The 15,245-nt window shown below is 45.6% G+C and overlaps 1 protein-coding gene across 1 annotated transcript in view; it reads left to right on the forward strand.

The window, feature by feature from the left end:
• ITGAE (integrin subunit alpha E) overlaps positions 1–15,245 on the forward strand; it is a 64,491-nt gene that overhangs the window by 36,286 nt on the left and 12,960 nt on the right. Inside the window, exons 20-28 of the mRNA XM_053570724.1 lie at positions 1,717–1,790; positions 4,742–4,874; positions 6,943–7,041; positions 7,638–7,717; positions 8,967–9,044; positions 9,576–9,639; positions 9,726–9,833; positions 12,492–13,283; positions 13,588–13,683. Coding sequence (XP_053426699.1) covers positions 1,717–1,790; positions 4,742–4,874; positions 6,943–7,041; positions 7,638–7,717; positions 8,967–9,044; positions 9,576–9,639; positions 9,726–9,833; positions 12,492–13,283; positions 13,588–13,683 — 1,524 coding nt within the window. The remainder of the gene's footprint in view (positions 1–1,716; positions 1,791–4,741; positions 4,875–6,942; positions 7,042–7,637; positions 7,718–8,966; positions 9,045–9,575; positions 9,640–9,725; positions 9,834–12,491; positions 13,284–13,587; positions 13,684–15,245) is intronic.

Consider the following 15,245-nt stretch of genomic DNA (forward strand, 5'->3'; position numbering starts at 1 on the left):
ATTTTTTTTTTTCAAACACTTCAGTCTTTTGAGTAGCTGGGACTACCACCACACCTGGATAATTTTTCTTATTTTTTGTAGAGACAGGGTCTTGCGATGTTGTCCAGGCTGGCCTTGGACTCCTGGCCTCAAGTCATCCTCCTATCTTAGCCTCCCAAAGTGCAAAGTGCTGGGATTACAGATGTGAGCCACTGTGCTCAACCTGTTCATTGCATTTTATTATTATTTATCTTTAATTTCCTTTAACTTGGAACAATTTCTTTCATCTTTCCTTATCTTTAATGATCTTAACATTTTCGAATGGGTATGGTTCAGTCATTTTGTAGAATGTTCCTCACTTTGAGTTTGTCTGTTTCCTCATGATTAGATTTAGGTTATGCATTTTTGTGTGGCATATCACAGAAGGAAAGTTGTGACCCTCTCAGTACATCCATACATTTTTGTGCTATTTCCCTTTGTAATCATTATTTTATGGTAAGATACTTTGATATTATATCCTGCTTAATGTCTATTAATGTGTCTTATCTTAATCATTACTGCGGAGGTTTGACAAAGAGATTGAAAAAAAAAGATGTACTCCATCTACAAAGATAGAATGGAAATCTTTGTAGAAAGGCCCATAGATGTTTCCAGAGAATGTGTTCTACCTGGTAGCTGAGATGGTCTAACCCCATTCTCTTTCACTGGGGTTGGGTAAAACACAACAGGCTATGTGGCTATATTAAAAACAGAACAAAAAACCCTACACAAAACTGTTGACCCAGTTAGATAGAACTCCATGCTCTGACTTATGCAAAAGTCATCTCCTTTCTTCAGGAGGTAGAAAGCCTCCTTTCAAGCTCTGGGCTCCCATTCCAACCCCAGGCTAAATGGACCTGCAGAAAGCTGCAGAGGTGATGACTGGCTGCTGGGGAGATAAATGCAGAGACTCCCCAGTCAAGGAGCTGGCTGTGTTTCCTTCACAATAAAAAATAGACCCAACTACTTTAGAAAATTTGATTTGTCAACTCAAACTGGGGCTTTTTAACCTTTACAGAGCTTTTTGAACCAAATATGGCCTTCTGAATTAGTTTATTTGGTGTAGGCAAGATAGTGAAGGAAATAGTTAGCTCACAGAGAAGACTGCCATGGGGAAGACGCCCTCCATGCCTGGGCCTAGACTGTATTTGATTAGGTAGCCCCTATCCCTGCCATTGCTGTTGTGCCCTAGACTTAAAAAGACTAAGGGGCGGCACCTGTAGCTCAGTGGGTAGAGTGCCGGTCCCATATACCGAGGGTGGAGGGTTCGAACCTGGCCCCTGCCAAACTGCAACAAAAAAATAGGCGGGCACCTGTAGTTCCAGCTACTTGGGAGGCTGAGGCAAGAGAATCACTTCAGCCCAGGAGTTTGAGGTTGCTGTGAGCTGTGATCTCGCCACACTCTACCTAGGGTGACATAGTGAGACTCTGTCTCAAAAAAAAAAAAAAAAAAGACTAAGGAAGCTCTTTTTCACATAGGTTTTTCTCCCCCAAAGCTCAGAGTAGTGAGTTGCTTTTTAATTCACATGATATGAATGTGTCAGGCACACCCATCATTCCATGAAAGGTCACTCCATTTTTGACCTTGGCCAGAGACCAAGGTGATTGTTGTGGTACAGATCCAGGAATGTCACTGTCACAGCTCTCTTGGGTATGTGGGCACAATCCCAGCCTGATCCCGCGCCTCTTTGGTTGCAGCTGCCCTATGAGAAGGACTGCAAGAATAAGCTGTTTTGTGTTGCTGAGCTACAGCTGGCTACTACCATCTCTCAGTAAGTTGGATCCAGCCGTCATTATTTCCTGCTGTTAACTTCCTCCTGAAGGCTTGGGCAATCCTCTCCTCAGGCTCTGTAGATACTCCCTTCCCCTTCTCCCTGTGGCCCACAAAAGGCCCTTCCACTTAATATCTCATTATGTCCTCAGCCCCTCTATGGGGGAGGCAAGATAGATTTATATGCCCATTTTATAGATTAGCAAACTGACTCAGGAGCCAAGAGCCCAGCAAAGGGTCACAGTGTCTATTTGGTGAATTTGAAGCCAGGTTTCTTCGTGTCCTGGACAATGCCGTGTTCATAACTAGTGGTTCTTGCTAGGACTAGAGGTAACCGCTTTCCTGGCTTACCTCTTGGCCAAATTAAGTAATTCATTCACCAAATATTTCTGAAGCATCTACTCTGTGCAAGCAATCTAGGGCTTCGTGGACCCTCATAAGGGCTTTTACTGTGAGCTGGGAGGTCGGAGCAATGACATAATCTTGCATTTTAGTAGGGTCCTTCATGCTGTTGTGTTGAGAAGAGACTATAGGAGCAAAGGTAGAAGTAGGGAGGCAACAGTGACTACCACGGTAATGACTCAAGTGAGAGGTGATGGTGGCTTGGACCCAGGTCATGGTGGTTATATTTTGAAGGTGGTTATATATTGAAGTTAGAGTCCATAGGATTTGCTGACAGTGAATTTCGGGAGTGAGAGGGTCATAGCCTGAACATCTAGTACTGCACTAACACACTAGCCATTAGTCATGTTTGGCTGTTTAAATTTAAATTAATTGGGCAGCACCTGTCGCTCAGTGGGTAGGGTGCTAACCACATACACCAGAGCTGGTGGGTTTGAACCCAGCCTGGGCCAGCTAAAACAACAATGACAACTGCAACAACAACAAAAAATAGCCAGGCATAGTGGTGGGTACTTGTAGTCCCAGCTACTTGGGAGGCTGAGGCAAGAGAATTGCTTAAGCCCAAGAGTTTGAGGTTGCTGTGAGCTGTGATGCCACAGCACTCTAAAAGGGCGACAGCTTGAGACTCTTGTCTCAAAAAAAAAAAATTAAATTAATTAAAATTAAACACAATTAAAAATTTAGTTGCTCAGTCACATTTTAGAGGCTTAATACCCACATGTGGCTGGTGGCATTGGACAACACAGATACAGACTATTTCCATAACTGTGAAAGTTCTACTGGGCCACACTGAATTCTATTATGGCATGATGGGGTTGCCAAGATCATGAGTTTGGTTTTGGATGTGATAGTCCTGCCTGGCTACTAGTGCAGGGTTTGAATCAGGATACTGATGGCCAGTTGGCCAGAATGGGCATCTACAAGAAGAACACTGTTCCCCAGGTCCTGGTAAGCCCTCTCATAGACATTTGAAGGAGCAATTCAAAACTTCCAAGTGCTTCGGAATCCAGCCTAACAAGCAGATGCAGCTGTTTCCATCAGGAATCAATTGTAACCAACTGCCCTTCACTGCCAGCTACTTGCAAAATACAGATACAGCACACACAGCTTGCCCGACATCGCCACCTGGTGTTCATAGCAAGCAATATCTTCCATTTCAAAAGCATTTACTACTGAGCCCAATTGTCAGCATCCAACTGTCTTGGTGGTTTTTGATCTTTCTGTGGACCCCCTGAAGAATATAATAGAAACTACAGACTCCTATCCCTGAATGTTCACATGTACATACATAAATGTTTGCATTCCAGAACCTCTGAAACTGTTCCTGGACTTCGGGTTAAGAAACCTTGTTAACTATTCTGATGATGCTCAGATCACTCTCATGGGCTCTAGAACAGTATTTCTAATTGACATTTCAGTACCTCCACCTTGTTATGCTGTGGGCACCTCTCATGTCTGAGACAGAACTCATCTTCTCCCATCCGTGGGTCTTTCTCTTGTGTTCTCTCCCTTAGCACCACTCAGCCATCCAAGTTAGGAACTCAGAAATCATCCTTGACACCTCTCGCTCTCTCTCGCTCTGCTTGCCTTGCCACCTCTGATGTCTTTCCATCTGTACTCCTGTGGTCTCATTTCAGGCATGTACCGTCTCTCAGATGGATTTTCACAACAGGCTCTGTCTCTGCCTCCAATTAGTCCATCCTCTCCTCAACTGTGATACAAACAAAACAAGACAATAACAACAAAACACATGTCACATTACTTCCCAGACATGCGCATTCCACCTTTGGATATTTCAGATGGTTAAAAAGTTTTCTTTGTGTTGTTAGTGTATTTTCCTGGAGATGTCAACTACAGGAACCACGGACAGTCGCTTTGCAGTCTGGGTCCCCTAATACCTCAGCGGTCTGAAGGAAGCTCTCACATATCCCCAAGTCTTCTCTTCTGCAGGCTGAATGGACTCATGTCTTAAATGATAGCCTTTAAATGGGAAGAGTCTGAGTGATTTAGTGGGAGGGAAAGCTGAGGCCAGGAAAGAGGTTGGTGTGTCTTGTGCACACTGTTCTCCAGTGCTGAGCAGTATGCCTGCCATTAGAAGGTGCCCCATAAATATTTGTGAAATGAATGGATTTGTGTCATGGAGCACTTGCCTGGGGTGCACAGTGATGGTGATAGAAAAAGGATTTGGATTCAATTTTCCCAACTCCTTGGAGTTTTCTAGAACTCAGGCAATTTAATTAGCTCTTATTTCCTCTTCTGTAACATGGAGAGTGGCTTGAGTACTTGAAGGGTTCCTGTGAGGATGAATCCAGCATGCGAAGCCTGGTCCTCAGCACATGATAAACACTGAATACGTCCATTGTCATCATCTCATGCAGCAGCTGAGATGGTGTGGCAGTCCGTGTATTTGCTTATGTCAAGGGTAGGAAAGTCTAGAAAACGGCATCCCTTGGGAAAATTGTCTAAGAAGTTAGTTAAGAATGTGCTATTCTATTGTATTGAAGTTTTATGAAGTAAAACTGGTAACACTTTCATCTGTCCACTGTGCAGGCAGGAATTGGTGGTGGGTCTCACAAAGGAGCTGACCATGAACATTAACCTAACTAATGCTGGGGAAGATTCCTACATGACAAGCATGGCTCTGAATTACCCCAGAAACTTACAGTTCAAGAGGATACAAAAGGTAACTATAGCAGCAGCTTTGGAAACAGACCCCTCATCCCCATCCTTCCCTGCATGCCTGCTTTCCTGTGGCAACCTCCTAACTGGTGTCCCTGCTTCTAGCCTCCTCCTGGTCCATCCATATAAATGGTGAGTATCTAGATGAATCCCCTTCACTCTAGTCGTGTGCTGTGGACCCATGCTCTGCCCTAAAAACCTTCATTGGTGCCATTTTGCTGTACCATCATCCAGCCCTCCATGTGACCTTCTTTCTTAACCAGGGTTCTGAGAGCTAAATAAGCTCTAATGCCTTAAGGCATTGAGAAAGCAAAATTTAGCTAGGACAGGGAAAAGAAAAAAAATCTGTCCTGCCATTCACCAGGCTGGAATCACAGACACACAGCCAGCTGCAAAGATGCTAGGAACACAGTCTTTCTCCCAAGGTCACCCTGGAGCTGTAGAGTAGCACAACCCTGAGAAATTGTTTTCTAAAATTGCAGATGATCAGAAACTTTGCATTTGAAATCATGTGCCCGTCATTATGAACCCATCTCACTCTTGCCTGGAGAAACAAGGTCACTTTGACAAGGAGAGGCAGTCTTAAGTTCGTCTGAGGTACAGAGCTTCAGGTCATGTTTCTGGACACAACTTTCCCCTCTAGAACAATTGTTTCCAAAGAAGCAGCCCTGGGTCCACTTTACAGTCTGGCCCTGATATCATCTGGGCCATTTGCAGACAGCCCTGCTTTGCTTTCAGGCTATCCAAACACTGATTTACATTTCACCTGAACTCCACCTTCCCCATAGTCCTTTAATAACTGTTTTTCCCTCTAGTGAGACATACCACAATGCAGTTTTCCTCAATGCAGTGAGTCAATAAATTTGACTTCGTTGAACTATAGGTTTGTCCTTGGCCATGTTAGGCTATTTGGCCTAGAACAGCTTCTATTACATGAATGAAATTCTGTCCATTTAGAAGAGAACTAGTAGCCAGTTGTGGTGGCTCACGCCAGTAATCCTAGCACTTTGGGAGGCTGAGATGAGTGGATTGCTTTATCTCAGGAGTTCGAGACCAACCAGAGCAGGAGCAAGACCCCTTCTCTACTAAGACAGAAAAACTAGCTTGGTGTTGTGGTGGGCACTTGTAGTCCCAACTACTTGGGAGGCTGAAGCAAGAGAATCATTGAAGCCCAAGAGTTGAGGTTGCTGTGAGGTATGACACCATGGCACTCTACCCAGGGCAACAGAGTAAGACTCAGTATCTAAATAAATAAATAAATAAATAAAAGAACTAGTGATACACCATCCTTGGGAGAATTAATAGCCCATCCAATTATTTTCTATACTTAGTGGTCCAGATGAGGAGCCCTGGCTGAGAAAGACTGCAGGATAGTGCTTGGCCCATGCTGGCCTTTCAGCCCGTCTCAGTGTGTTAAGTTTGCGACTTTTTTTTTTTTTTTTTGAGACAGTCTCACTCTGTTGCCCTGGAGTGCTGTGGCATGATCATAGCTCCCTCAAATCTCAAACTCCTAGGCTCAAGTGATCCTCCTGCCTCAGTCTCCTGAGTAGCTGGGACTATAGGCACCCACCATCACTCCTGAATAATTCTTACTATTTTTAGTAGAGACAGGGGTCTTTGTCTTACTCAGGCTGGTCTTGAACTCCTCAGCTCAAGTGATTCTCTGTCCTCAGGCTCCCACGGTGCTAGGGTTACAGGCGTGAGCCACTGCCTGGCCTCAGTGTGTTTAAGTTTGCATAGGTACGAGGCCCAGTTCAAATGTCTCCCCCTGGAAGACTTTACAGATTCTTCCTAGTTGGAGTTCATTTCTTTCTCCACAAATTCTTCAAGAATTTGTGCCTCTCTTGCAGAAGCACCCCTTAGCCCTTGGATTTAAATCCCTTGGGGATCTACTCCTGAGCCCTCCTGCCGAGCCTGTGAGGAAGAGAGGGACCAAGTCCAACTTATTTGTGTTCCCAGCTTCTCGCAGACTGTCTGGCTTATAGAAAAATCAGTGGATGTTTGCTGAAGTGGTGTGAGGAAGCTGCTCCTTTTTTGGTCTTTAAAAAGGATATCTTCTTCTGTGTTAACAGCCTCCCTCTCCAAACGTCCAGTGTGATGACCCTCAGCTGGTTGCTTCCATCCTGGTCATGAACTGCAAGATTGGTCACCCCATACTCAAGCAGTCATCTGTGAGTCTGCTTTGATTGGTTGGCTCTTCTCACTACCTTGGAAGTGGTGTCTTCTATAGCCCAGTCTGGTTTTTTGTTTTCCTTGTAGAACTCACAATCTACCCAGTCTCATTTGAATCTCAGTTGTGGTTTCTATGTTTTCCTTTCCTGTACCATCGGTCCTTAGAAGTGCTTAGAACTGCTAGGTTTCCCTACTTCTGAAAGTAGGGAGTGGTGGGGCTGGGACACGGCTTACCAGTATCCAGCCAGAGCTGAACTGCGGACTCACTCAGCACAGCAGTGAAGTTGTGGGTCTTATGGAAGGCGTGTCAGACCAAAGTTATCCATCCTGAGCTGAGTCCCTGTGCTGCCATTGATGAGCTTTGTGCTGCTGAAGGAAATCTCTGAAGGGTTTTCTTCCACTGTGAAGGGGGAATAAAGCCGCCTGTCTTGCTTACTCCAGTATTTGTATTGTGAGGTTTAAATGAAATAATGGATGTCTGAAAATTTTGCTGTGCCACAAAAATGTGAGGAAGAGGAATTATTTCCTAGGTCTGAGAAGTTTGAATGTGGATGTGATAGCCATCAAGTGACCATTTTTTTCCTCTTTAAAACAGGCAAATGTTTCAGTAGTTTGGCAGCTAGAGGAGAATACCTTTCCAAACAGGACTGCAGACATCACTGTGACTGTGACCAAGTAAGTAGTGCCTGTGTCATAGCACTGGGGCTGTGACCCTGAAAAAAATCTCCCTCCCAACTGCATGCTTGGGAGAGCTATTTGTGTCCCTTACTGCCCAGGAAGTGAAACCTCAGTGAGCCCACAGAAGGCAGTGGCTGAGCTTTCTCTTCTGGTTAGCAAACATTTAAAATGTTCTTTTATTTGCACATAAAGTAAAACTATGGCATAGACTGGTAGAATGAGCTTTGGATTAGAGTTCTAGTTCTGGTTCATTGAACTTTGGAATAGCTCTGTCATCTGCAAAATCTGTCTGAGGGTAAGGTGAAGAATAGTGTTGGGAACAGGTTTGCAAATGGGGGCAATTCCGCAGAAATTTTTGATTGCCATGACTTGGGGTGGGGGGTGCTACTGGCATCTAGGGGTAAAGGCCAGGATACTGCTAGATATCACCTAGAATAGCACAGGACTGCCTCCATAGCCCAAGAATTAACTGGCTCAAAATGTCAATAGTATGGGAGTTGAGAAACCTTTTAAAAATCAGTATTTTCCTGGGCGGCGCCTGTGGCTCAGTCGGTAGGGCGCTCTCTATCACATCCACATACTGAGGGTGGCGGGTTCAAACCAGGCGCCGGCCAAACTGCAACCAAAAAATAGCCGGGTGTTGTGGCGGGCGCCTGTAGTCCCAGCTACTCGGGAGGCTGAGGCAAGAGAATTGCTTAAGCCCAGAAGTTGGAGGTTGCTGTAAGCTGTGTGAAGCCACGGCACTCTATTGAGGGCCATAAAGTGAGACTCTGTCTCTACAAAAAAAAAAAAACAAACGAACAAAAAATCAGTATTTTCCTGAGAGTGGTCTTCCAGCAATTCTTTTGCACTCGAATTGCTTATCTCTGAGAGCCTTTTTTCTTGAGACAGTCTCACTATGTTGCTCTGGGTAGAGTGCCATAGCATCACAGTTCACAGCAACCTCAAACTCTTGGGCTTAAGCGATTCTCTTGCCTCAGCCTCCCAAGTAGCTGGGACTACAGGTGCCTGCCACAACGCCCAGCTATTTTTTGGTTGTACATTATTGTTTGGCAGGCCAGGGCTGGGTTTGAACCTGCCAGCGCTGGTGTATGTGGCTGGTGCCCTAGCTGCTGAGCTATAGGCGCCAAACCTGAGAGCCTCTTCTTATCTGACTCCCCCAGTCCCCATGACCCTGAAATCAAGGTGAAGCAGCACCTGTTATATACAAAGCTGGTGTGCTGTGAACTAATGTTCTTATTCCTAGTTCTAATGAGAGAAGGTCTTTGGCCAGAGAGACCCACAGCCTTCAATTCAGACATGCCTTTACTGCAGTTCTTTCTAAGTAAGTACTCCCAAGAGGCCAACACCAGTGTGACTGCCATGCCTGGGGGACAGCTTCAGTCATTCTTTCCTGTGGAGGGAACTGGTGGTGGTCAGGATGGATGTGGGCATTGTTTTTCTGAGAGGAGGCTCTTTAGAACCCAAGGTCCAACATTGATCTCTAGGACACTTAAAAGTTGTGTTTTAGGAATCCCATAGTGGTCATCAAAGGAGCAGGGCCAAAGGCAGTGGCAGAGGCACTTGCTATAAAAGGGAACTTACATGTTACTATAGAGGGAAGACAGGGGCTGTGGGACTGGGATGGGAGAAAAGTAAGGCTACTGTGATATGACATTAGAAAACGAACCAGCCCTACTATATGGATTCAAATATTCTACCTCATCCCAACTTCCCTACAACCACTTTACATTTTGACATTCAGCTTTATTTTGAAGGATCTGATGCCCTCTATGATATTGTAGCCAACTGGTAGCATTTAAGTTCATTCAAAATGAAGAGACCTTGAGGCCTAACACACCTTTCTTGATTGCAGACCATTAGTAATGTACATGAACACAAGCCAGAAGCTTTCGGAACACAAAGAATTCCCCATCACTGTAAGTGCTTAGTGACTATCCCTGCAAAGCTACAGGTGGCAAAGCATCACCAATTGGACTCCATACTTTCTGACTTTAATTTGCAGATACATGGGGAAAATCTCTTTGGAGCTGAATTTCAGTTGCAAATCTGTGTTCCAGTGAAATTATTAGGTCTCCAGATTGTGAAAGTGAAGAACCTTATGAAGACTCAGGTACTTTAAAGCTATTCTTTATCATGATCACATCTCTTTCTAGAGCAGTGGTTCTCAACCTTCCTAATGCTGTGGCCGTTTAATACAGTTCCTGTGGGTCATGACCCACAGGTTGAGAACTGCTGTTCTAGAGTGTCTATGGATTCTCCAAAGACATAAAAACTAGAGTTCTAGAAAAAAGACAAATTAACAATGGGAAAACATTAGGCATAAATTACCAAAGTCATGTGCAGAAAGAATATCAAAGCAACATTTCAGTTTTCTTCCCCTTTGTGAAAAATAAGCAAAAATTCAAACCTTTATTTAGTAGCCATAGAGGCTTTTCCCTTTGAAAAATCAATAAATTCCACTTCTGTAAATGGTGAGCTTGATAAACATGAATGAACATGTGACATTTCTCACAATTCCCCTATAAATTTGGCAGCCTTGATACCTAAAGCAACACTGATTTACATTATAGTTGAGGCCTGAGCTTTCTTGGTTTCTGCCCTCTACCCCAGGCTATATAAACTGGCTCAAAAATGAAAATCTAATGTTTACAGAATGGACTCTGCTATCCATTAGAAAGGATTATAAGTTATAAGCACTTGTTTTCATGGGTAGTTTATTTTTTAAGAACATTAGTAATAGCAAGTTTAAATATTTCAACAAACATTTCAGTTTCCATTTGGAAGCAAAATTCTTGTTTGAAAAGCTGATTGGAAACATGTAAAAATGAGTATTCCCACTCTGTCTTGGGGATAGATGTTGAAACAGCACCAGAGGCATTAAAGCCAGCAACCTCTTATTGTGAGGCAGTAAGACACACTTGGCTTACTTAAATAGACTATGTTGGCAGAGCAGGTCGGTGGCAGAGCTGAAGTTCAGCATTGTCTTATGAAAATACTGGATCTTTTTCTTTATTTGCTTCATGGCATGGGTGTTACATTTGGTCTTGAAGGTCATTTGTGTCAGGATTTTATCTGTGAGGTAATGTAGCCAAAGCACATTATTATAAGGGTGATATTCACCCCAGCAATTGTCATTCTCCTTACGCATAAGCCTGTAGATCTCAAACTGGTAGTCACCTTCACCTGTAAATAGGTCCTCGTCCATGGAAATGTCACAGAAAACCACAATTCCATTTCGTTCTAAGCGTGACAGGGTGTAGTCAATGATGCTGACTTGCAGCCCACAGGTGGGGATGGTGCTTGTCTTCCCATTGAGGATGTAGGGAATCTCTTTGAGGTGAGTTTTCTTTAAAAGCACATTCCCCCAGTGTAAGTCTCGATGTTCAAAGTGCAGTGATGCCTCTGCCACTGCCAGTGATGCTGTGATCTGGTGCAGAATACTCTTTGCAGTAGCTATGGAAGACAACTTCTTTTTCATTTGCTCTAAGTCAATCCCTCCAAATTCAAATTCCAACACAATGAAGAGCTGGTCTTCCTTAAAAAAGTCAGGGCGGTCATTTGCAGACCCTTTCCTTGAATTATATTGATCCCAGGCTTTGAGGAGAAATGGAGGGTAAGACCCTTGAACACAGTGCACTGAGTTCAGCCCAATAAATCCTTCTGTACGGTTGTACACCTCATCAGACAAAAGGCTCAACTCTTTGGAGATGATGATCTCTGGCAGTATTTCCTCAAAGGTTTTCTGATGGGATCCATTGACTAAATCTGGTCCTTCAATAGCAATGATTTTTAGGGCTACAGGTGTGTGATCAGCAATTGTTTGAAACACTTCACCAAACACCCCTTCCCCAATCTTCTCACAGTGATCCAGTTTTTCTGTGGAAAAAAAATGGCTAAAGGGAATGGGTCCTTCCTGATTGCATTCCCCATAAACCTTTTCAGCATCAGATGCCTTTTTGTTTGCAATATGTAGAGTCTTTGAGGGGCTTAACAAGTACAAAGAGGAATGCCAGGGGGAAAAAGCAGTATTTGTTCTGTTCATGACAAGAGGGTTTGAATATTCTGCTATGAAGGACCCAGAGGGAGAACTGGTAATGGTATAGCTGCTGTGTACCTCTGACACATCCGTCACAATTTTCTTCTTGTGAAAACTGAAGGAGGCTCTGGCTTTGGTCCAAGAGCAGGCATTCTGTACACCAGTTAGGTCCCTGGTGAGGAGTGAATCTTTCCCCCTTCTTTGTCCCTTTTTAAACTGGTGGTAATGGAGGAGGGAGTTTTCCACTGCCTCCTGATGTTTCCTCTTCCGGCATGGCCCAGTTCTCTCAGGCTTGTTAGTTCCCCCAGGTACAGTACGTTCAGTGGCCTCCTTATATTTTACCCCGACGATCCCCTGAGACCCAATCTCTTGACAAGAGTCCTGGTGTGTGGCCCTCTTCTTACCTGTCCTTGATGGACCTGGGCCCTCCAGTCTATTTTCCACTAGTTCTCTTTCACAGTAGGACTCCGTCATATTCTTCCCATCCATCCCAAACTCAGAACCCTCAGGGTTTCCTGACTCACTAAGGCCAAAGAGAGCTGACCTGAGGCTGGCACGGGCTTGGTGGACCATCCTGGTAAACCTGCCTCCTTCTGTTGCTGCCTTCTGGGAGCTGGAGAGAGATTCTCGGTCCAGGGAGGCTTCCGGGAAGTGGAAGCCGTTCGGAACTGCAGAGGCTGCATCCAGAGAAGCAGAAGAGCAGACAGAGATGATACTGTTCCTGGGCGCTAGGGACTCGGCGCCCGGCGAGGCCGGGGAGCTGAACAGGGAGGCACTGGTGCCCAGCTCGTGGCCGTCTGCGGACCAGCTGCACACGCTGAGGTCCGGACTGAGGTGGTCCGGGCTGCGGCTGGAGAAGGGCAGCGATCCCAACTGGCCGTAGGGTGTGCTGCACTTCTGCGGGGGCCGAGGTCGCGGACTCGGGCTTCTTGGGCTCACGATCAGATTGGACCGAAGTCTCAGCCTCAGACGTCTTGGGGTTCCGGGCAGGCTCGGCTGGTCTTTGGGGACTCGGCCACCAGGGCGCGTCCGCCGTCTACGGACCGGGCTGCCAGGGAAGTCCGGGTCGGCAGGATCGTCGGAAACGACAGACTGCGAGAGGCTGCCGCTGCTGGTCTCGCTGCTGCTAAAGAAACGCTTCTGGTCCTGCGGCGGGAACCACTGCGCGGCTTCCCTCACCGGGTGCCGCCGCGGCCTACCGCTGCCCGCAGCCCCGTACGTTCGGAAGAGCCGACTGCCTGGTCGCGGGAGTGGAGCCGCCATGGCTGGCACCCGCCAAGCAGTTCAAACGCAAGCACCGCGAGACTTGCGCGCAAGGCGTACGCCCCCCACCTCCGTTCGCTGGGTCCTAGCGCCCGGCCGTACGCATGCGCGTCTCGCAGTGGTCGCTTGGGCGCCGGAAGCGGGGCAAAAAACCCTGGCGGTTTAGTTTGCTCAAGTTGGTCGGGGGAATACCTCTCGTTTCAGACCCATACTGTGTGCACCCGGAGAGAGGCGCTCACTTGTGGGAACAGTCCGGTTCGGGTAAGCGCAGCCATCCTGAGAGGCCGAGGGAGGGAGGAGGGCCAGAAGCGAGTGACAAGGGAGGCCAGGATGCTGCTTTTCCAGGGTTACCCCCCTGCAGCAGGCCAGTGCAGGGCTTCCCCCACGGCCGCCTCCTTAGCTTTGTCATAGGGTCATATGTGCCAGGCTTGGAGTTTTGCTTGGGCCAAGGTGAGCGCTAAAACTGCTCATACTCTTCATTGTGGGACTTTAGATGCTCTGTGTCCCAAGTGTTAAAAATTTCAGCGTTTCCCATACGAATTGTGCTTAGACTCTTGTTTTCTAGCATGTGGAAGAATGGCATTCGGTGAACTGTACCATCGCTTCAGATAAAGAAAATGTAACCGTGGCTGCAGAGATCACCTTGGATCATGCTAAGCAGGTACTTGAGACTGAAATGCTCTAGATTCGATTAGGCAGCATCTCCCTTAGAAAGGATAATAGCATTTAAAATACTGTATAACATGTCCAACATAGGTCTTTTGATGCACTTTCTGCTTCATCCTGTTCCTTAGCCGGTTACTTAGGCTACCCTCAGTTATTCTAGGAATTCTGGGAATTACCTGAGACTCTTCCTTTTCCTTACATCCCCATATCTATTCCAGCAGCAAGTCCTGCCATTCTACTGCCAGAATATCCTAAATCCCTTCACTTCTTTCCATTTCCAGGGCTACTGTTGTAATTCAGGCCCCCATCTCTTGCTGAGGCTCTTACAGTAAACCTGGACTCGCTTTTCTTGCATTTGCTTTCCTCACACCTTCTACAAATAAATCTTTATGTAACAGCTATCCATTTTCTAAAAGCAAACGTTAGACTGTGCCACTCCTCTGCTTAAAAAGAAGTGACTTTTGAATACGCTTAAACTAAAACCCATGATTTTTCATGTCCTGCTTGATCTGGTCTCTGCTTAATTCTCCAACTTCATCTGCTTCATCCCTTTCTCTTTCCACTGCTCCTTCTACTTAGTTTATTTTGTCCTTTCTGTTCTTCTAGCATCCTGATACTGCTCTAGTCACTGGACTTTTGTACTTGCTATTCCTCTGTGTAACTCTGCTCTTCCCCTAGATCTTCACTGAGTAGTTTCTTCATAAATTTAGCTCATGTTTTATAGTCTTAGAAAGACCTTCCCTGATCACTTATCCTAATGTAGGAACAGCGATGAAGTTTAACATTTTGGCAATGATTCAGATGAGATGCATGAAGGGTCTCAAGTGAAGAAGCAGTAATAGGGATGGAGAAAGAAGAGACAGGTGTTTAAGAGAGAATAAAAGAAAAAGAATTGTGAGGAACTGACTTTCGGTGGGCATTGTGGCATAAGGTAAAGGGGAAGGGAAAAGAAGTTGAGGAATAACTGCACATTTCTTATTTGGGTGACTTTTGGATGTTGGGAGCAACATCCAACATTAGTATTAGTGGGCTAAGGGCTACTAGAGATGTCATACATTTATTTTTATTTATTTATTTTTTGATACAGAGTCTAAAGCTGTTGCCCTGGGTAGAGTGCTGTGGTGTCACAGCTCACAGCAACCTCCAACTCTTGGGCTTAAGTGATTCTCTTGCCATAGCCTCCCAAGTAGCTGGGACTACAAGCGCCTGCCACAACGCCCAGCTATTTTTTGGTTGTAGTTGTCATTGTTTGGCGGGTCCAGGCTCACAACAACCTCGAACCCACCAGCTCCAGTGTATGTGGCTGGTGCCCTAGCCGCTTGAGCTACAGGCACCGAGCCAAGTAGTCATACCTTTATTTTATTTTATTTATTTATTTATTTATTTATCTTTTGAGATAGAGCCGGGGTAGAGTGCCGTGACATCACAACTCACAGCAACCTCAAACTCCTGGGCTCAAGCTATTCTCCTGCCTCTGCCTCCCAAGTAGCTGGGACTACAGGTGCCCGCCACAACACCCCGCTATTTTTTGGTTGCAGCCGTCATTGTTGTTTGGCA

Source organism: Nycticebus coucang, chromosome 18 (genome assembly GCF_027406575.1).
Source record: "Nycticebus coucang isolate mNycCou1 chromosome 18, mNycCou1.pri, whole genome shotgun sequence".
In the NCBI taxonomy this organism is placed as follows: Eukaryota; Metazoa; Chordata; class Mammalia; order Primates; family Lorisidae; genus Nycticebus; species Nycticebus coucang.